This window comes from Bombus bifarius, unplaced genomic scaffold (assembly GCF_011952205.1).
Source record: "Bombus bifarius isolate JDL3187 unplaced genomic scaffold, Bbif_JDL3187 scf7180000007970, whole genome shotgun sequence".
Classification (NCBI taxonomy): domain Eukaryota; kingdom Metazoa; phylum Arthropoda; class Insecta; order Hymenoptera; family Apidae; genus Bombus; species Bombus bifarius.
The window spans coordinates 1,268,016-1,288,978 of record NW_022884356.1 but is presented as its reverse complement, the minus strand read 5'-3'; the positions used below and the strand labels follow the sequence as shown (position 1 = coordinate 1,288,978).

Below are 20,963 nucleotides of genomic sequence, written 5' to 3'. Positions count from 1 at the left end.
CGAGGACAAGAAATTAATTAAAAAACAATCGATTTCGCTAGATATTCCAGTAGATATTAAACACGTACTAGCAATTTGTAAAACTTGCATAGTAAAATATTAATCGAATGATGTAAGTTGATGCGACGAACAAAGTTCGGATAAACAGAATTCCAGCGGACATAGCTAACCGTCTGTTTCGCGTATCACACGGCCAATTTCGCTCTTTTCGAAGCTCTTTCGCTTCCCTCTCTGATCTATATCAACCGGATTACCTGCAATTCTGCTTCTTTTTTCCAATTCGCGCCACACTCTTCAATTCGAACGTTTGATTCGATCTCCGCCGGAACTACCTAATCAACAGTCTCTCCTCTGTCGCCGTATTCCGCGTAGAAATTGCCGCCTGCTGATTGAAAGATACTCGCGTTATTGCGCGCCATGAAAGCGTAATCCCAGTGAAAATCGCATTTACGGATCGCGTTACATCGATACCAGTTGAAAAGCGACGCGTTTTCCAGCCGCGCCGCGGCGACAAGGCCATCGCGCCACGTTAAAGATCGGATGGTTCAGCGAACGAAAACAGGAAACTGGTAATTAATGCATCCTCCAGCAGCCGACCTCGATGATCGTTTGTATCGATCCGATGAGCCGAGCTCGCAGAATCGCGAAATCTCGCCACAGATATCCACTTTGTTTCGCAATGATCGTTGGTTCGCGAATCGTTTCGTTCGCCGAGTCGGACGAAGTATGGTCGGCTCCAAAGTTCTCAGTTTCCTTGTTTCGTTACGTAATTCAGCTTTGTAGAGCCGGTAACGTTCGATATTTTAACTCGAGCGTGGTCTCTACTCGTCGTCAGACGGTTTCCAAAGTTACGCGTTGGTTATCGTTTCGCTAACGTTTTCTTCGCGAATTTTTGCAATTAGCAATTGGATGGAAGATGGTTACTCGTATTTTCGTAAATAAATACGACTAAGGGAGAATTATTTTTGTGGGAACAAGTAACGAGGTACTGGAACAGCAATTGGTTTCAACTTTCAAATATTAAGAGAATTCTATTTAATATTTCTATTAATGTACCTTTCCTATTAATGTATTATACCTAGTATTTCTATTATGTACCTATAATACGCAGAAAGTGTGTAAAGTATTCAAAGTATTAGGTTGTCGCGAAGGTTTCTTTGGTTTTATAAAGAAACGATAGATACATGATACTTTTCGTTTTATATTATTTTTACTGAATTACGTACGATGCGTTTTCTTCTGTTTCTATTGGCATGGCAACTAAGTGATTGCGGATTTTGTCGATACCACCTAACGACAAAATCCGCAATCACTTAGTTGCCAAGCCGATATTATTACGATCATACGTAGTTCGATAGAATAATACGAAACAAAAGATGTGCTGTATCTGTTGTTTCTTATAAAACCAGAGAAACTTTCGGGACAACCTAATACCTTGAATACTTTACACACTTTCTGCGTATTATAGGTACTTATTTTTCCATATGCAAGTATCTAGAGACAGAACAGAGACGATCAAAGAGTTTGAGAAACCAGACATTTTCCTCTCATCGTATTTATTTGCAAGTTCATGTTTCGTGTCTTTAGCTATGTTCTAGTCGTGATTTATTTCTTTTAATTTACGAAGAAGAACCAAGTTCAGTTTTTAGATCATTGGTAAATAACTAACATAATAATATTATACAGGGTGGTTGGTAACTGGTGGTAAAAGCGAGAAGGGGGTGATTCTACGCGAAAAAAGAAGTCGGAAATATAGAATACAAATTTTTCGTTCGAGGCTTCGTTTTCGAGAAAATCGACTTTGAATTTTGGCTCGGTACGCGCGCACTTTATCGCGTCTCGTTATAACGGATCTCACTGTAGATCGTTGTCTCGATGGAAAAATTAAAAAAAAAATATTTATTCTATATTTTCGACTTCTTTTTTCGCGTAAAATCACCCCCTTTCCGCTTGTACCACCAGTTACCAACCACCCTGTATAATAAATAATCATAATATCAGAATAATAATAATAATCAATAAATAACTGACATACATATCTGTTCACATTATACACGCATCGACTACGATTTTGCACTTTCAGAATTTCCTACAAATAAATAAACTTGCCATGCATAAACGTTCACGGTATAGTCGTCTTCTTATGGGTCGTTGGCGCTTTAACTTGTGAAATCGATCAGCGAGATAAGTTGTGCTTGATCCAGTTTCCAATAAAGAAAGGAAACGAGGGTTTACGAATTCGCTTTAATCGACGATAAAGTCGCAGGTGGCCCTGACGCGTGCGTGATTTTCACGTGTAGCCGATCATTTCGAACATGGCAAAAATAGATCGTGATTGCCTCGAACGTTATTGCTGACACAAGCTACTTTCGATGCAGAACCTTGTACGCTCGATGCGGTCGCAACGCTTTCGGCGTCAAATAGCCGACTACAGACAAAAGGAAGTTTGAAACTGAAGGGTAAAGGGTGGGAAAGAAGGAGTAATGGGCATCGCTGGTGATTTTCCATTTAATGGAAAGTGCAACTGCGAAATGATCAAACCACGACGATTATAACGTTCGAAATGTCTCCATAAGACGAGAATTAAAGATTTTAAAGACAGAAAGGTGTATTGGTTGTTAAAACCAAACCAAACAAAAATTTGACCACATTTGGCGAATTAACGTCTTCCTTCGTCTGTCTTTAAAAAGAGAAAAAGTGATCACCAAACGAAAATGAAAAATATTTCACCTCGGTGTTGGCCCATGAAGCTTCTCTTTGATTTTTAAGTGGGTTAAGATTTGTCCAGGTTTTTACGAATTTTCGTTCGTCTTCTCCTCGAAAAAGAGTTATCGTCAGATGAAAATTAATGAAAGAGCTGACAATTTTTATTTGCAGCGTAGCAGAACGAAAATTTTTCGTAGACAAATGTGGTTAAATCGTGGGCGGTCGTATGGCATTTAAAAGTCAACGGAGAAGTTCATAGGGCACCGATGTGAAACTTTTTTCAACTTTCATTTGGTGATCCTTTTTTTTTTTTTTTTTTTTTTTTGAGGAGTGGACAAACAAAGATTTCGATTGGACAAATCAGTATCGTAGAGTAATAGTAGTAGTAGTAGTAGTAAAGTACTGTTTGGCTTTTGTACAAATTTACCCTTGGGGGTTGACAACTTCACCTAGCTCGCTCTGCACACTGCAACGAAAGACAAATGAAAATGATCGACATTTCATTAATTATTCTTTCTAGGACGTCTAACAATATGTAACGCGTGAACTTCATTTCATACGGTTGAATTCATCGAATGTTATTCTTTTCCTAGTGGACGAAAATGTCGAAAGTTAATTTTTTCGAGAAAGCTACTTCGCGATGTTCCTTGAATCGATCCCTGCGCGAAATATTTCGTACTATATCGGTAACAGTCGTGCAGCTTTTCTCGATTACATCGCTGCTTTTGTCAGTTACAGTTCTATTTTGTAAAATTGTACCTCTGTTCCATCGCTTGTCCTTTCGTTGTTCTTTCGTCTGCTATTCTATATACAGGGTGATTGGTAACTGGTGGTACAAGCGGAAAGGGGGTGATTCTACGCGAAAAAAGAAGTCGAAAATATAGAATAAAAATTTTTCGTTCGAGGCTTCGTTTTCGAGAAAATCGACTTTGAATTTTGGCTCGGTACGCCTGCACTTTATCGCGTCTCGTTATAACGGATCTCACTGTAGATCGTTGTCTCGATGGAAAAATTAAAAAAAAAATTTTATTTTATATTTTCGACTTCTTTTTTCGCGTAGAATCACCCCCTTTCCGCTTGTATCACCAGTTACCAACCACCCTGTATATACATATACAGCCACGTTTCAATATACTTGATAAATTTTCAAGGTCGATTTTCTCGAAAACTGAACCTTCACCGACAAAAGTTTACTCCATATTTTGTTCTAATTTTCTGTCGCACCCTGTATATATTATCATCACACATCCATAACATTACACCTATTGGGTTGGCAACTAAGTGATCGCGGATTTTGTCAATAGATGGTATCGATAAAATCCGCAATCGCTTAGTTGCCAACCCAATATTATCCAGTTAGCCGCGGAATTTAGTTTTAGACATTTCTCATGGGCTTAGGACCATGCATCTGTGTATGCACAGTTACGTAAATCGTCGTGCTAAGTCAGATTAGGTTAACCCTATTGTTAGGTTAGGTTGAGTGGGTAAACAGATACAAATGGCGACGAATGAAACACGGCGAGATAAAGTTTTTGTCCGACGCGTATACTCGCGAAACGCAATTAACTGGTCGAAAGACGATAATAATTGTAGCGTTGGAGAACGATCGTTTTCTATAGGTTTTCTCTTTCGAATCTGCTGTTTCACTTAGATCGGCTTGGATAGGCGTGGATAGGATTAATTATTTGACCAAGCTGCAAAAATCAGGATTTATCGAGCATAGTGTGGCGCTTTAATAAACAGCGAGGAAAGCGAGTCCTTGCTTTCTCACCGGTTTTGCACGAACGCAAGCGTGACCGGCCGTTTTGCATTAGAAGCTTTCGCTTTCAGAAACATATACATTACGAGTTATTATAGAGACACGACTATAGCAAGAACCGTGTGTGTCGAGACGCGGCAAATTATATACTTTTGCTTTAGGCTTTTATGCGTTTCTCTCCGGTGTTGGGTCTTGCCAGATGTTGGAGCGATTTTCGCGAACTCTTCCTCTTTCATAGATCCATCGATCGCTTGTAATAGAAAGCCACATGACATTAACGGATGAACATATTCTATTTATAGTCGCAGCCGATAGTCAATGATACACCAATAATAGTTTCTTTTAATATTGTTAGCACCGGTGTTGTTCAGATCGATGTCTAAAAGTCACCTTTACATTTCCAAGAAGACCTTACTACTTTCTATCTTTGTATCGGTATTCTTGTCATTTGTTTCCTGTAAAGGATCGATCGCCAAACTTTGTAACGAGAAGAGGAGACGCGTATTGATTCGATTGGACATCGTTCAGAGACATTGTTTTTATTTGCAAATGGATTTGTATCTGTATATGCACAGTTACATCAATCGTCGTGCTAAGTCAGGTTAGGTTAACCGTATTGTTGGGTTAGGTTAAATCCAAAGGTCGTCAAACTTTATAACGAGAAGAGGAAACGCGTATTGATTCGATTAGACATCGTTCAGAGACATTGTTTTTATTTGCAAATGGATTTATATCTGTGTATGCACATTTACATCAATCGTCGTGCTAAGTCAGGTTAGGTTAACCGTATTGTTGGGTTAGGTTAAATCCAAAGGATCGTCAAACTTTGTAACGAGAAGAGGAGACGCGTATTGATTCGATTAGACATCGTTCAGAGACATTGTTTTTATTTGCAAATGGATTTATATCTGTGTATGCACATTTACATCAATCGCCGTGCTAAGTCAGGTTAGGTTAACCGTATTGTTGGGTTAGGTTAAATCCAAAGGATCGTCAAACTTTATAACGAGAAGAGGAAACGCGTATTGATTCGATTGGACATCGTTCAGAGACATTGTTTTTATTTGCAAATGGATTTATATCTGTATATGCACAGTTACATCAATCGTCGTGCTAAGTCAGGTTAGGTTAACCGTATTGTTGGGTTAGGTTAAATCCAAAGGATCGTCAAACTTTGTAACGAGAAGAGGAGACGCGTATTGATTCGATTGGACATCGTTCAGAGACATTGTTTTTATTTGCAAATGGATTTATATCTGTGTATGCACATTTACATCAATCGCCGTGCTAAGTCAGGTTAGGTTAACCGTATTGTTGGGTTAGGTTAAATCCAAAGGATCGTCAAACTTTGTAACGAGAAGAGGAGACGCGTATTGATTCGATTGGACATCGTTCAGAGACATTGTTTTTATTTGCAAATGGATTTGTATCTGTGTATGCACAGTTACATCAATCGACGTGCTAAGTCAGGTTAGGTTAACCGTATTGTTGGGTTAGGTTAAATCTAAAGGATCGTCAAACTTTGTAACGAGAAGAGGAAACGCGTATTGATTCGATTAGGCATCGTTCAGAGACATTGTTTTTATTTGCAAATGGATTTGTATCTGTGTGTGCACAGTTACGTAAATCGTCGTGCTAAGTCAGGTTAGGTTAATCCTATTATTGGGTTAGGTTAAACCTAGTCCGGATGATCGACTGCTGTTTCTATATATTTCTCGCAATAATTTTGTATTTTTTAACGACATTCTTCCGACGGTGTTAGGTCGATGTATGGACCGATAGTTTGAGGTTATAACTGCGTTACCAGAGCAGTTACAAAAGAGTGTCAAAGGAGAAAGACGAACGCTTCGAAGAGTACGTAGGACGTCCGTAGGAGCGTGATTTTTTAAGAAGTATAATGTGGTGCATATGAGATGGACGATTGTATCATTTCTCTTAAATGCAAATGCATATTTTTTTTTACACGTAGATAGATTCCTGCCATCATTATACGCAAAAAGATATCGGGGTATAAAAGATATACGGTGGCAAAAAAATTATTAATCGTCGAGATATTTCAAAAGATATGTCCTTATTGAAGAAGATGCTCAAAAGCTTCTCCGTTATATCGTAAACATCTCAAACAGCGGTTAATCAGTATTATTCACTGTTTTAATTTTCCAATAGAATTTAAAGAATCTAAACAAATCTTGTTTTTTAAATAACGAATAAATACATAGACGTTTTTGTCATGAGCGGACAGATCAAAGACGACAGTTACGAAAATCCCACGAGCGTTTTTTTTTTAATTTAAGCATCTTCCTTTAATAAGCTGTATTTATCTTTTTTTTTAATATTTCGACGATTAATAATTTTTTTTACCATTGCATTCCCGATACTTTTTTACGTCGTGGATCGACTAGAGGAGAATCTACCTATGTAAAAAAAATATGCATATTCATTTAAAAAAATAATGCACTAGTTGATTGCACGTGCATCATTGTACGCCTACAGAAGCGTGGTCGTGCGGACATAGTACTCTTTGAACCATTCGACTTTTCTCTTTGATATTTTTTCGTGACTGCACTGGCAACGGAGTTGCAACCGGAAACTATTACGTGACCCATCCTGTATATATCAAAAATTCCCAATATGGAAGCTTCAAATTTATTTATACACTTGTTGTATAATCGCGTCATTTTAGGAGTACGTTACGAGTACGATTAGGAGTACGTATGTTTGGACAGATGTGCGAAAAAACGAAGCCTATCTAAGGAAAAAAAAAGGTTTGTCTGTAACGTTGACTTTGCACGTGGAAATTGATCGATTTCAGCATGGTAATTGATTTGTCACTTCTAAATTGATCGATTTGAGTGCAGTAATTGATTTGGAACTTGCAAATTGATGGATTTGAGCTTAGTAATTGATTTGGAAGTTCTAGATTGATTGATTTGAGTTGAGTAATTGATTTGGCAATCGTAAATTGATTGATTGCAGCTTATTAATTCGTTTGAGCTCGTTAATCCATTTGGTACTTTTGAATTGATAGATTTGAGTATAATAATTGATTCGGCCCCTATAAATTGATCTATTTAAGCTTATTAATTGATTTGTGAGTCGCGAATTGATTGATTTGAGCTTATTAATTCGTTTGAGCTCGTTAATCCATTTGGTACTTTTGAATTGATAGATTTGAGTATAATAATTGATTCGGCGCCTATAAATTGATTGATTCGAGCTTGTTAATTGATTCGACACCTATAAATTGATCTATTTAAGCTTATTAATTGTTTTGTGGGTCGTGAATTGATTGATTTGAGCTTATTAATTCGGTTGAGCTCGTTAAGTCATTTGGTACTTTTGAATTGATAGATTTGAGTATAATAATTGATTCGGCGCCTATAAATTGATTGATTCGAGCTTCTTAATTGATTCAACACCTATAAATTGATCTATTTAAGCTTATTAATTGTTTTGTGGGTCGTGAATTGATTGATTTGAGCTTATTAATTCGGTTGAGCTCGTTAAGTCATTTGGTACTTTTGAATTGATAGACTTGAGTATAATAATTGATTCGACACTTATAAATCGATTGATTCAAGCTTGTTAATTGATTGGCCACCTACAAATTGATCTATTTAAACTTTTTAATTGTTTTGTGGGTCGTGAATTGATTGATTTGAGCTTATTAATTGATACGACACCTACAAATTGGTCTATTTAAGGTTATTAATTGTTTTGTGGGTCGTGAATTGATTGATTTGAGCTTAATAATTGATACAACACCTACAAATTGATCTATTTGAGCTTATTAATTGATTCGGCAGTCGTAAATTGATTGATTTGAGCTTATTAATTCATTTAAGCTCGTTAATCCATTTGGTACTTTTGAATTGATAGATTTGAATTAATTGATTCGACGCCTATAAATTTATCGATTTGAGCTTATTAATCGATTCGCCACTTGCAAATTGATTTGTTTCAGCTGATGAATTGATTTTGTAGTCGTAAATTGATCGACTTGACCTTATTTGATCTGAGCTTATTAATTGATTCGTCACTTACAAACAACATTGGTTTGATCTTAATTGGCCTGGCCAATTTGTGGCCAAACTGCCACAAATTAATTTCCTCTCGTTATTTGTTAGCGGATAAAAATTTGCAGTCGGGTTCCTTAACATTTAAGTGACTCGTATAAAATATTGCTACTCACAAAAGAGAACATCATCAGCACGATCAATTAGTATTTCATCGTAGAGTGTTTGCGAGTCTTGTGATCAAGTGGCAGATAAAAATACATTGGTGTGGGGAGGGGGGACAGCACAGAACGTTTGACAAAACGAGCAAAAGTACGGAGAACGGATGCACGGAGGAAACAATTAACAAACGTGGCGTCTCGTTAGTAACGGCTAGACGATTCGTTATTGTGACAACCAATTATTATCAGACTGTCCTCCTATTCGCTTTGTGTCGCACGGAACGAAGTTAAATTTGTTTTTAATTGCTTGGTTATCGCAAGGATGAAGCTCCCGTTAACGTTGCGGGACTTTCAGCTGGCCACTCCTTTGGATTTTTATCCGTACCTACATTAAACCAGCGTTCCATAGCTAACTGTACAGAGGATGACACGGAAAATTTCGAAGATTCGTGTCGCGATATACCGAGTGCGACCTGATAACACGTTCAAGCAGGCGTAAGACGATTGCTCGTGCAAACATAGCAATCTAAAGCAATTTCTTCACTCGTCCGCTTAGTCAGAAAATTAATTAGAAAATCTAGTTGGCCGATTTATCAACTATGCTTGAACGTGGCTAAAGTCCGGACTGCAGTAAGTAATCGACCAGAGGTTGTTCTACCAGTGGAAATAAGCGGAAAACGTGGCTGAACCTCGATTTCCATCATTTTTAATCGTTTGTTGAAATCAACGGCTAGGTAGACGATCAGCAACAGCGTTGACCGATCCCAATGAAATATTTTCAGCATGAGCATAAATGTGCATAATCTTGCAGATGAGCATAAATCTTCAAAACGTATTTTTGAAGTTACAAGCTCGAACAAAGAAGTCGCAAAAAGTGGTCTTGGTCCATCGCGATTTCCATCGATTCGTAATTTTCTCCAAACTCTTTCCAGACGCGTCGTCCGGTAAACTGATCCTTCTAACTGGCCCCAAAAAATCGTTTGGTCCAATTCCAACAAAGTTATTCTGCTTTAAAGGATGGACGAAGAATCGTACGTCTGACTGTACGTACAGCCAACTAGCCTAAAGTTTCTCGCCAGTGACATCGATCAGATTAGGTAGAAGTTACGGTGACAAATAACGTTAGATAGTCGATCGAATCAGCAGCAAAGTTCTTTTCAAAGTGGAGAAAGTGGCGCAATCGCGGACCATTTATTTAGGTAATTCTTGTGTAACGTGTAAGTTAAGTTGGGAACAAATGATCAGAGAAAGTCTGGTATTACGTGCACAAAGAGTGGGTTTAGGTTCTTTCGGGAATATCATTTTGATCTTCTAAAATAACATTCTCTCGATGCTCGTTGTTAATCAGTGGCCGTACGAGTCTTCTTCGCTTACCTTGAAACTTCTCGAACTTTTCTATTGGCAACTAAGTGATTGCGGATTTTGTCATTAGGTAGTAACGACAGAACCCGCGGTCACTTAGTTTCCAAGCCAATATAAGTTTCTATTTCATGGAATTGTCCTGCGCGAGTTCTCCTGCTCGACCGTTTTAAAGAAATTATTTACAGGTACAAAGTGAGACAAAATAATATAATATAATATAAATATAACGATATAATAGTTAAGACAAAATAAAAGTTCGCTGGATACGTACAAACTTACGCTCGCTATGCAACATGTGCATCGAACGTGTAAAACTTTCGTGCAAAAGTATGCAAAATGAAAGTATCGAAACGAAGTATGCGTACTATAAATTAAGAAACATAGACTTTTAATTAGAAAACATTTCCTCTATTTTTGCCTGTTAGTGCATAAGATCTTTGTCGATGTTCGTACATTTTTGCAAGTCTGAACGTTTAATAAACAAGAAACATGAGTTTTACGTCGGGCGACCGTCTACCTAGACCAGGCCATATACCGCGGGCCAGCCGGACACCAGATGCCCGCTCATCCTTACGACGTACCCTCAATAGCCTAAGTACCCGTCATAAATCCCATTAATTTGCTTGCTAAGGTCCTGCAGACTCTCGTTGACGTCTCTCCTCGCGAGTGCGTCTCCCCGCGATTGGTCGAAAAAACAATGAGCGTGGTATGTTCCTTACAGCGTTCAACGACTGAAATAATTTCAGCTTACACAAGTTTCGTTTCTCTGCTCGTATACAGGGTCATTGGTAATGGTACAAGCGGAAAGGGGGTGATTCTACGCGAAAAAAGAAGTCGAAAATATAGAATACAAATTTTTCGTTCGAGGCTTTGTTTTCGAGAAAATCGACTTTGAATTGTCGCTCGGTACGCCTGCACTTTATCGCGTCTCGTTATAACGGATCTCACTGTAGATCGTTGTCTCGATGGAAAAATTAAAAAAAAAATTTGTATTCTATATTTTTGACTTCTTTTTTCGCGTAGAATCGTCCCCTTTCCGCTTGTACCACCGGTTAACAACCACCCTGTATATAGTCGCGAGTAAAAATAGTGAGATCCGTTATAACGTACCGCACGCGTACCGAGCGACAATTCAAAGTCGATTTTCTCGAAAACAAAGCCTCGAACGAAAAATTTTTATTCTATATTTTCGACTTCTTTTTTCGCGTAGAATCACCCCCATTACGCTTGTACCACCAGTTACCAACCACCGTGTATATCGTGAATAGGAAACTTCACGTAAACATGGAATTATAAAAATCTATTGGGTTGGCAACTAAGCGATCGCGGGATTTGTCATTACCACCTAATGACAAAACCCGCGATCACTTAGGTGCCAACCCAATAGTTCGAAGAACCTAGCGAGTGTCGCGTGGTATTTGTGGTTCGCGTGATGTCGAAATCACGTCGTACGTATAAGCAGTAGATTATGCTAGGATTATCAATGCCGCGGGGGAGAAACGAGCGGCAATTTCCGTCCGACCGAACGTCTCATTCTCCTTCGACGTTTCAACGCCAGACGCAATTATTTGAACGGTTGCTGCTCGTCGAGCCGCGGACAAACTTCGAAAAGAAGGAATTTATTCGTAAGAAGTGGAATTATTTGTCAGCCGGAGATTCCTCTGCGAAGACCACGACGAAGCAGGCCGTAAGTTTTAATCCCCTTCAGACCGGTTTCCGACGATCGAGTTTATATTATCGCCCGTCCCTCCAGCACGTGCAAATCTCGTTACAGACTCTGGCAAATTGGATTAATTCGACTATGCGTTCGCCGCTCTAATTTGCAGCTACAGTTTATCGGGTTATATGCGTGCACCTGTCCGAACAATCTTCCTCCGTGGAAACTTTCAATCGTTCAACATCCTCGTTTCTCTATTCTTTCGTAGATATTCGATGTTATTATGTTGTGTTCGGCAACTAAGTGATTGCGGGTTTTGTCATTACCACCTAATGAGAAAATCTGCAATCACTTAGTTGCCACTCGACATATCGACACTTTGCTCTCATCTTGCAACTGTTGGCGAAGAGATAACATTGACGAATTCGCTCTTACGTACTTGCTGCGGTATCCCATAAAAGTATTGACTATCGATAAATGAAACGGTAAAAAAAGTAATGAATGCTGTAAACGAAACGCGATGAAGGTGTTTTTACGTTGCACGCTCGAGTAGTATTTTTATCGATGTATTAGATATAATATCGATTGGTTGGAAAGTTCGTTCGGATTTCGAAGGAATTTAATAAAATTGGAAATTTTGTTACCTCTGAACCGGGCAAATTGTCTTCGAACGTATCAGGCTAAAAAATGCCACTCAAAGTGTCTTTAAATATGCTCGTTCATTTTTAACGAAATATTACGCGCTTGTTAAATGCTGCTAGACAAGTTCGTTCGGATTTTTATGTCTTTGGCTGATTAAAAAATCCTATGGAAAAGTTTCTCGCCGAGAAACCCGACAGGTTCTGCAAGGAGTCGAATATTCAAGTTGCGCGAAAGATGGCGAAAGGTCGTGGCATCTACATAATTCGATAAATGTGTACCGAATCGAAATGTAAATCGAAACGAGCTAAATAAAGATCGCTATAATTCTGATCTCTATAGTATTGGTATCATTGCATGGAATATTTCGGTTAGGTTTAAATACCTGTTGACTGTCCCATCTTCGGGGATACGGTCGAAGAGCGTAGAAAAGACTGCGAGTGCTGAGAAACGAGCTTTTCAGGAGAAAAAGGAAGCTTATGCATCGACGTAGCCCAAATTCGTGAAAAAGGAAATATCATCTCTCAGTCGCAGAGAAAATTCGATGATAAATCATGCAAAAGTAATATTTCTCAATTTGTCTTGGTTCAAAGAATTCGCTGTTTGTCTTTGAAAAACTTTTATACGCTTTATACGACAACGACAGGTTTGCGAGCGAAGCTCGGGCTTGCACGATGTTTCGTTTTACGCCGTTGCCTGTTAATTTTGTTAGTCACTTGTCGAGACAAATGGTACCCCGCTGGGGGTAGCCACCCACGTGATAATCAAATAGCTAAAAAATTCTACCAAATGTCCAAATTGGATAAATTGTGAATGTGAAATATTAAAAACACTTGTCGAGATATTACGGTGTCCCATATCAGATACGGTTGTCCTACTATTTTCATCTTCTGTCCTACTATTTGTACTTTTACTGCGAATTTTTCTGCAACTTTATTGTTCTGAGAATAACAATTAAGAGAATTGAAATTACATGGAAAATTGTTTTGCCTACCAGGTACTATAGCAAGCGCTATAATTTGCGTATTACCGAAAGAATGTCGCCACAGATTGGGTAACTAGGTTCTAAGGATTTAGGTTTCAGGTTGTAAACTTTGATTTACAAGTTTGGCACAAGTAAGCTCGATGTTTTGCAACGAGCGGTATTACTGAAATCCAAAAAGAAATGGACGAAGAGAATAAATGATAATAATAAAGAATACTTTATTTACTTTGGATATCTTTTTCATATTATTTGCATTCGAATCTCTTGTAAAGCCATACAAATCTGATATAAATCTGATTATAGTTCGATGGATAGATAATTATGGTAGTTCGATTGGCAAACGAACGATCGCGATTGAAAACTTTTTCCATAAAACATCTTACGTCATAACAAGTAAAAAAGTAAAAGAGAAAAAAAAAGAAATAAAGGAAAAGGAAGAAGGAAAAATGCGATCGCTTAACGAGTGAAAGCACGAAACACGTGGCGCGTACTGGCCGACTCCAGGAAAGAAAACGGTCGGTTAGTGAACCAAAACGAATTTCAGTAGTACTAGCGAGAGAGACGAAACGAATGGCGTGAAAGTGAAAAGAAATATTTATCACGCACGTAGATCTAGATTTAATTGATTTGAAGTCGAATGAATCCGTGTCCTGAATTCTTATCCTGAAGAGGACAGAGTAACAGGATGAGTTAAAAGACTCGTTTCTCGAATTATACAGGGTGGTTGGTAACTGGTGGTACAAGCGGAAGGGGAGCGATTCTACGCGAAAAAAGAAGTCGAAAATATAGAATAAAAATTTCTCGTTCGAGGCTTTGTTTTCGAGAAAATCGACTTTGAATTTTGGCTCGGTACGCCTGCACTTTATCGCGTCTCGTTATAACGGATCTCACTGTAGATCGTTGTCTCGATGGAAAAATTAAAAAAAAAAAATTTTTATTCTATATTTTCGACTTCTTTTTTCGCGTAGAATCACCCCCTTTCCGCTTGTACCTCCAGTTACCAACCACCCTGTATATAAGTTCGCAATATCTTTGAAATTTTCATACACGAGCAGTGAACGTCGTAAATAACGCAAAATGTGAACGACGATGTGATATAAAGTGTTATTCTTGTTATTATTATAGTTATCTTTGTTATTATTATATGGTATTCTCAACGCGAGAATTGATTGTAATTTCAACAAATAAATAAAAAAAAAAAATTATTATATGGTAGAGAAAACCGAGGCAAAAGGTAGTAGAAATAAACAATTGAAAATCATCGTTATAAATGATTTTAACTCTAATTCTCGAGAATATTTCCTTCTTCTTTGATACGACGAATTCCATGAAATTACAGTTAGAACATCTTTTAGAATTAATCGGTCTTCGACCATGTTATACTGATGGCTTTGGGTTGGCAACTAAGTGATTGCGGATTTTGTCAATACCACCTAATGGACAAATCCGCAATAATTTAGTTGCCAACCAATAGGTAGAATGTCGAGAGGATTTAACGCGCTCCAAAAGAAAAAGGTTGCCACTAAAAAAAAGATAATAGAACCGCAAAATGCACGTGCATTTTTGCATTCGTCGAGAAGATATTTTCGTGAATATCTAGTTCACTTTGAATCATCGATAATATTTTTTCCTTATACTTTACGAGAAAAATGGTAGTAACAACGCGAACACCCTGTATATAACGAACAACGTGACTTTTCAACAGCGTAAAGTATCTTTTCCTAAAGAAAATGTGCTTTAAAATTATCATACCAACTACTCCTTGCACGAAAAAGATTCTGTTAATCTTTAATTCGAATGTACGACACGAATGTCATACACTTATTGTTATTACTATCAATTAGCCTATCCCCTGCTATTACTATTAATAAACCTACCTATATCCAAACTCTGATTACTATTAATTATTTAATTTATTATTGTTGCATCCGATTGCGTGGCTCGTTACCAAACACACACACACACACACACACACACACACACACACACACACACACACACACACACACACAGATGTTCTCTGTTCCCTATGTATTTTCATTCTGAGGCGCGCCGCCGATTCTCTCTCTCTCTTCAAATTACATGCTTATGTCCCACTGTATTACCAGCCATAATTATTCGAACAATGCAGCTTTAATACTTGGCTCGTGCCATAAAAGTTAAATAATGGTTCGTTGCCACTGTTAAAACCTATATACGAACCTTTCTTCGAACAAAGAATATCGTCCTCTGATTGTATCGCTGGTTAGAAATTGTGCGTGTTTACGTGTCTCAAATTTCAATTATTCAAGCGATGTCCAACGACCTTTCAAGTCGTACGAATAATCACGAGCAACAGTGTATATGCACGGCTGGTCACGGAACTGTTCGGACGTATTAGAGGCGCGTGTGTATTTCATGTTAGTTTAGAGCGACATAATAAGATAAGAAGTTGAAATTTGTTCTCCTCGAATATTTTTTCTACGTTCCACTCGACGATCATATTCGTGGGAATAGTCGATAAAAAAAAAATGGAATAGGATACGCCAACGAACGATTATATTCTGGGTATCGAATTTGAAATTTCAGAAATTCTCAATAAACGTTTGTTATTCGATTCTGTAACGTTAGATTTATACAAGAAATATTACTATTATTATTATTTTCTGTTTATCGTAGTCCGGCTTAAAGCCTGGTGCAATATCTGTTAGTGTGAAGGTATAATTTTCGGCGTAATACAGGGTGGTTGGTAACTGGTGGTACAAGCGGAAAAGGGGTGATTCTACGCGAAAAAAGAAGTCGAAAATATAGAATAAAAATTTTTTTTTTAATTTTTCCATCGAGACAACGATCTACAGTGAGATCCGTTATAACGAGACGCGATAAAGTGCAGGCGTACCGAGCGAAAATTCAAAGTCGATTTTCTCGAAAACAAAGCCTCGAACGAAAAATTTGTATTCTATATTTTCGACTTCTTTTTTCGCGTAGAATCACCCCCTTTCCGCTTGTACCACCAGTTACCAAGCATCCTGTATAATTGAAGGTAGAAGTGTGCACATAACCTTACTATTATACAGGGTGGTGGTAACTGGTGGTACACGCGGAAAAAAGAAGTCGAAAATATAGAATACAAATTTTTTTTTTTAATTTTTCCATCGAGACAACGATCTACAGTGAGATCCGTTATAACGAGACGCGATAAAGTGCAGGCGTACCGAGCGAAAATTCAAAGTCGATTTTCTCGAAAACAAAGCCTCGAACGAAAAATTTGTATTCTATATTTTCGACTTCTTTTTTCGCGTAGAATCACCCCCTTTCCGCTTGTACCGCCAGTTACCAACCACCCTGTATAATAAATTATAGCAGAATATAACACGATGTATATAGCTAGCTAACATAGCATGGAACAACATAATGTGACGTGATACGTAGCATAGATAACACGATACAATATATCGTAGCATAGGTACAGCGTATTTCAAATTTTACTTCAGCGTTCTAGTTTCTATAATTGTCGATCTTATCCGTTTCCTGACGTTTCTCTGCTTCTAATTCGACTTAATATTCTTCCTCATATAATACTCCTCCGGACAGAATGCCCTTAGTTTCTAATTCGTTTAATTTTTAATATCTCCGTGTGCTTCGCTATACGTAGATTTTCATTTTATCTTGTTCAATTAGTTTTTCAGTAATTTGTTCCCTAATATTCCCCACCGGGTTTCTTCCGTCGTTCTATTCTTCGCAGCGTATCGTTGATTTCGTGATCGCGGTGATGTAATTTGCTTCTCACTTGTGAGAGGCAATTTCGCCTGACGGTTGGCTAATTTGAAAATAAAATACGATATATGCATAGCGAACAATTTATACTTTGAAAGTTAAGCACCGAATGTTCAGCCAGATATTCGCCAATTAATATTTACCATTCTATCCTGTAATGACGTTTACCTTACGATCCTACGCGATCGAAGTAATTCGCTTGTCAGCTATGCGACCCAATTTTTCCTCGCGTCTCTGGTTAACCGGAAAATAAAATATAGAACGTGCATGTAGAACGACTATACGTGTACCTTGAAAATCAAGCGTAAAACATTCGACCAGATAATGTCAATGAATATTTATTATGCTATCCTATAATCGTTTGGAAATAAAACAGAATGTGTAACGAGCAATTATTAACAAGGCGAATGTAATTGAATATAAAACACTGGCGCAGGTATTTTCGCACGACCAACCGCATGTTATACGATTTCAGACGAGATTCCACGAGATTCTCACGATTCTGCTTGGCTACAGATAAATATGTATGCAGTTATCATCGGTCGATTATTCGTTACGGAAGGATGTTCATTGAATCGAGTGAATGGCAAAGCAGTTCTTTCACGTTGAAACAACTCGGCGGCCCCTCCGAGTGAACGTCTCTCGAGGTAGTAAATAAAATCGTTCCGCTATCGAGACAACCTTTCTACGTGCACGCTTTTTTAACCACGTAAATCGCACCGTTTCTTTTCCCTGTCGGACTTTTTAACAACTTCTTACCGGACGACCTTAGCCATTCGATTCGATATCGATCGACAGATGCCTGAGTGGACAGTATAGGATTTGAAACCTGTTCTACTTGATCGACCAGTAGGATGCCTGGCTGTGATATTATTATGCAATCTGCTAGTGCAAACAATTCACCATCGTCGTTTTTTCTTCAACGTCGTCGTTGTAAAACAGTTCTCGCGTGAGGGACAGTGGAGAATCGCTTGAACGTACGGTAGAGCTTGCTCGTTCGTCTGGATTCATCGATTTCGTATAATGCAAATTCATAGGCTCTGTCCGCCTATTTATGATTTTTTATTCATTTAGCAGAAGTCGAATCGAATCGACAGAAGCACGTGCAACCGAATTAACGGAGATTTCGTCCCAGTAAATGGAATTCGGGTGTACAACTTCTTTAATTTCATTTATCGCGATACAAATAGGAAATCGGTGCGCGTGAACGCCGTATTCAATCGAAATGAATCGCCGGACGATAGAAAGAAACGCGAAGTAGAATCGAAGTTTCGCTTACGAAATATTATTCCCCGCTTTTCCATAGTTTACAGAGTTTTGCGTGTTACGCGCGTCCTCCTACCTCTGCGCGCTTTTTAATTTCCGGTAAATGTGTCGAGTTTCGCAGTCCTGTTAATCGTAAACGAAAATATACAAAATTAATGAAAAATATATGCAAAATATATAAATAAGCAGTAATTCAGAATTGAAATTACATAAAATATATAAAATCGTAAATGAAAGTATATACAGAGTGGTTGGTAACTGGTGGCACAAGCGAAAAGGGGATGATTCTACGCGAAAAAAGAAGTCGAAAATATAGAATAACAATTTTTCGTTCGAGGCTTTGTTTTCGAGAAAATCGACTTTGAATTTTAGCTCGGTACGCCTGCACTTTATCGCGTCTCGTTATAACGGATCTCACTGTAGATCGTTGTCTCGATGGAAAAATTAAAAACAAAATTTTTATTCTATACTTTCGACTTCGTTTTTCGCGTAGAATTACCCCCTTTCCGCTTGTACCACCAGTTACCAACCACCCCGTATATAGCCGCGAGTAAAAATATACAGAAAGCGGTAAATATCAATAACAAAATACGTCCGATGTTAGTAAAAAATCCAATCTTTGCACAATGATATTGCGTTGTGACAGGAGCAGAAAAGAATAGCATTATCGAACCGGGGCAAATTGACACGATAAACAACAGATACGAACGATAATTAATTATCATCCTGCAACCAGTACTATGATAAATAGCACGGTGATATTCGTAATAACGCGTTCTTATATATTTTACTGTGGGAGCTGCGATAGATTGAAATATATCGCGCTATAAATTGGAGTGGGCAAAGCAATTAGGGCAAAGAAGGAGGAAGGAGCAAGGGGAATGTGTAGAGGAAAGTTGGACTGAGAAATCAGGGGAGGAAATACGATAACAAAGAAGATATGGGGCAATACGTAAGATGTAGATTTATGTAGATAGATAATAATATAAATTATAAGGGATAGACGCGGTTAATTGTACGAACAGCTGATAGAGTTTAGATTAATTTATGATCGTTGTTCTGGTTTATTTTCTATTTGTTTTGTTCATGCGTAAGAGCATATTTTGTGTAACTTCGTTTTCTTGTAAATAGTATACATACTGCACCATAAAATTTCATTTTTCGTATTCTTTATCGTAGTACGTGTTATCACATGTTACAATTTGTCAATTATACGCTGTATATCGTTGGATGGTTTACATTCACTTCAATCTCACTTTTCGTCGTTTCTTATCGTTAAACGTTGCTTAGCTCAAGTTCACGTAGCTAAATGGTTCTATTTATCTTTACTTTCTACTTATTTCTATTTGTCTTTCACTTTTACTTAATTTGCTTAATCAGATTTATATTTGCTTACCTTAAATACTTAACACTCGCGTTATAACATTTGCTCAAATATTATTTCGTTATCGTTATAATTAAGCAAGTACGCTGTAATTAAGTAAACCTACGCTATACAACTCATTAACGTTTCTTGCATTTATCGAAAATGTCATAAAACAGTACCAATTTGTAATAGCTGCTATAGTCTGTCGCTTAGATCCGCAGCTACTTAATACTGTATGTGTACTTAAGCAAACGTGTACTTAAGCAAATGAGTGTTCGGTGTAGTCCTGTGTCCCTGAGCTTCTCTCGTTCGTTTCAGCACAATGCTCATATTTTCACTGTTTCTTGTACATAATGAAGTAGTCTTCTTGCATCGTCTTCAGTTTATACCGCCACTGTCTCTTCCACTGTTTCTCTTCTCTTCTCTTCAAACGCGCTGCTCTCGTTTCTTCATATAGAACACTTTCCAGTAATATGTGTTCCGCGTTGTCTTCTTTCTACCTGTTGCACAATACGCGTAATTTCTTTTTCTCTATTTTTTCGTTGTCGTCTTAAAATATTGTACCTGTGCACTTTTGATAGATTTCTGATGAGTAAAAAATTATGAAACTCGATGCAGAGGTATAAAATGTACGTATGTTTGTATCACGCAATTTTTGTTTGCTGCCCCGGGTTTTAATCGAGCCACAAGAATCCGATTATTTTCCGATTTTCCCTTACAACTCGCTGTAACGTCGATCGATCTTTTACCAAATGTTAGTCCTAACTGAAAGAAGTAACTTTTATCGGAAGAGTCTTTTTAACGGAATAACGCGAGATCGGAAAATAAAGGGACCTCCGTGGGTCAATTTCACCCCGGAAGAGCGAAGTTATATCCTTTGCGTATCCTCGAAGCTGCATAATTTCCTGAATTTGCGCGTCCTCCCTTGTAAATCGTTAACATCGCCGAAAATCTATTAGTCCAAGAAATTATATATTATACAGGGTGGTTTGGTAACTGGTGGTACAAGCGGAAGGGGGGCGATTCTACGCGAAAAAAGAAGTCGAAAATATAGAATAAAAATTTCTCGTTCTAGGCTTTGTTTTCGAGAAAATCGACTTTGAATTGTCGCTCGGTACGCCTGCACTTTATCGCGTCTCGTTATAACGAATCCCACTGTAGATCGTTGTCTCGATGGAAAAATTAAAAAAAGAAATTTTATTCTATATTTTCGACTTCTTTTTTCGCGTAGAATCACGCCCCCTTCCGCTTGTATCACCAGTTACCAACCACCCTGTATAATAGTAAGGT

General features: G+C 37.9%; 1 protein-coding gene across 5 annotated transcripts in view; it reads left to right on the top strand.

Moving 5' to 3' along the window:
• Positions 1-20,963, top strand: part of LOC117211529 — a 50,161-nt gene that overhangs the window by 6,970 nt on the left and 22,228 nt on the right. The window contains exon 1 of one of the 5 annotated variants that reach the window (XM_033455507.1): positions 11,458-11,691. The exons of 3 other annotated variants lie outside the window; for them this stretch is intronic. In XM_033455507.1, coding sequence (XP_033311398.1) covers positions 11,473-11,691 — 219 coding nt within the window. In that variant the 5' untranslated portion in view covers positions 11,458-11,472. Of the gene's footprint in view, positions 1-11,457; positions 11,692-19,232; positions 19,260-20,963 lie in introns of those variants that run through there. One more of the 5 variants, XM_033455515.1, reaches the window with a different exon arrangement.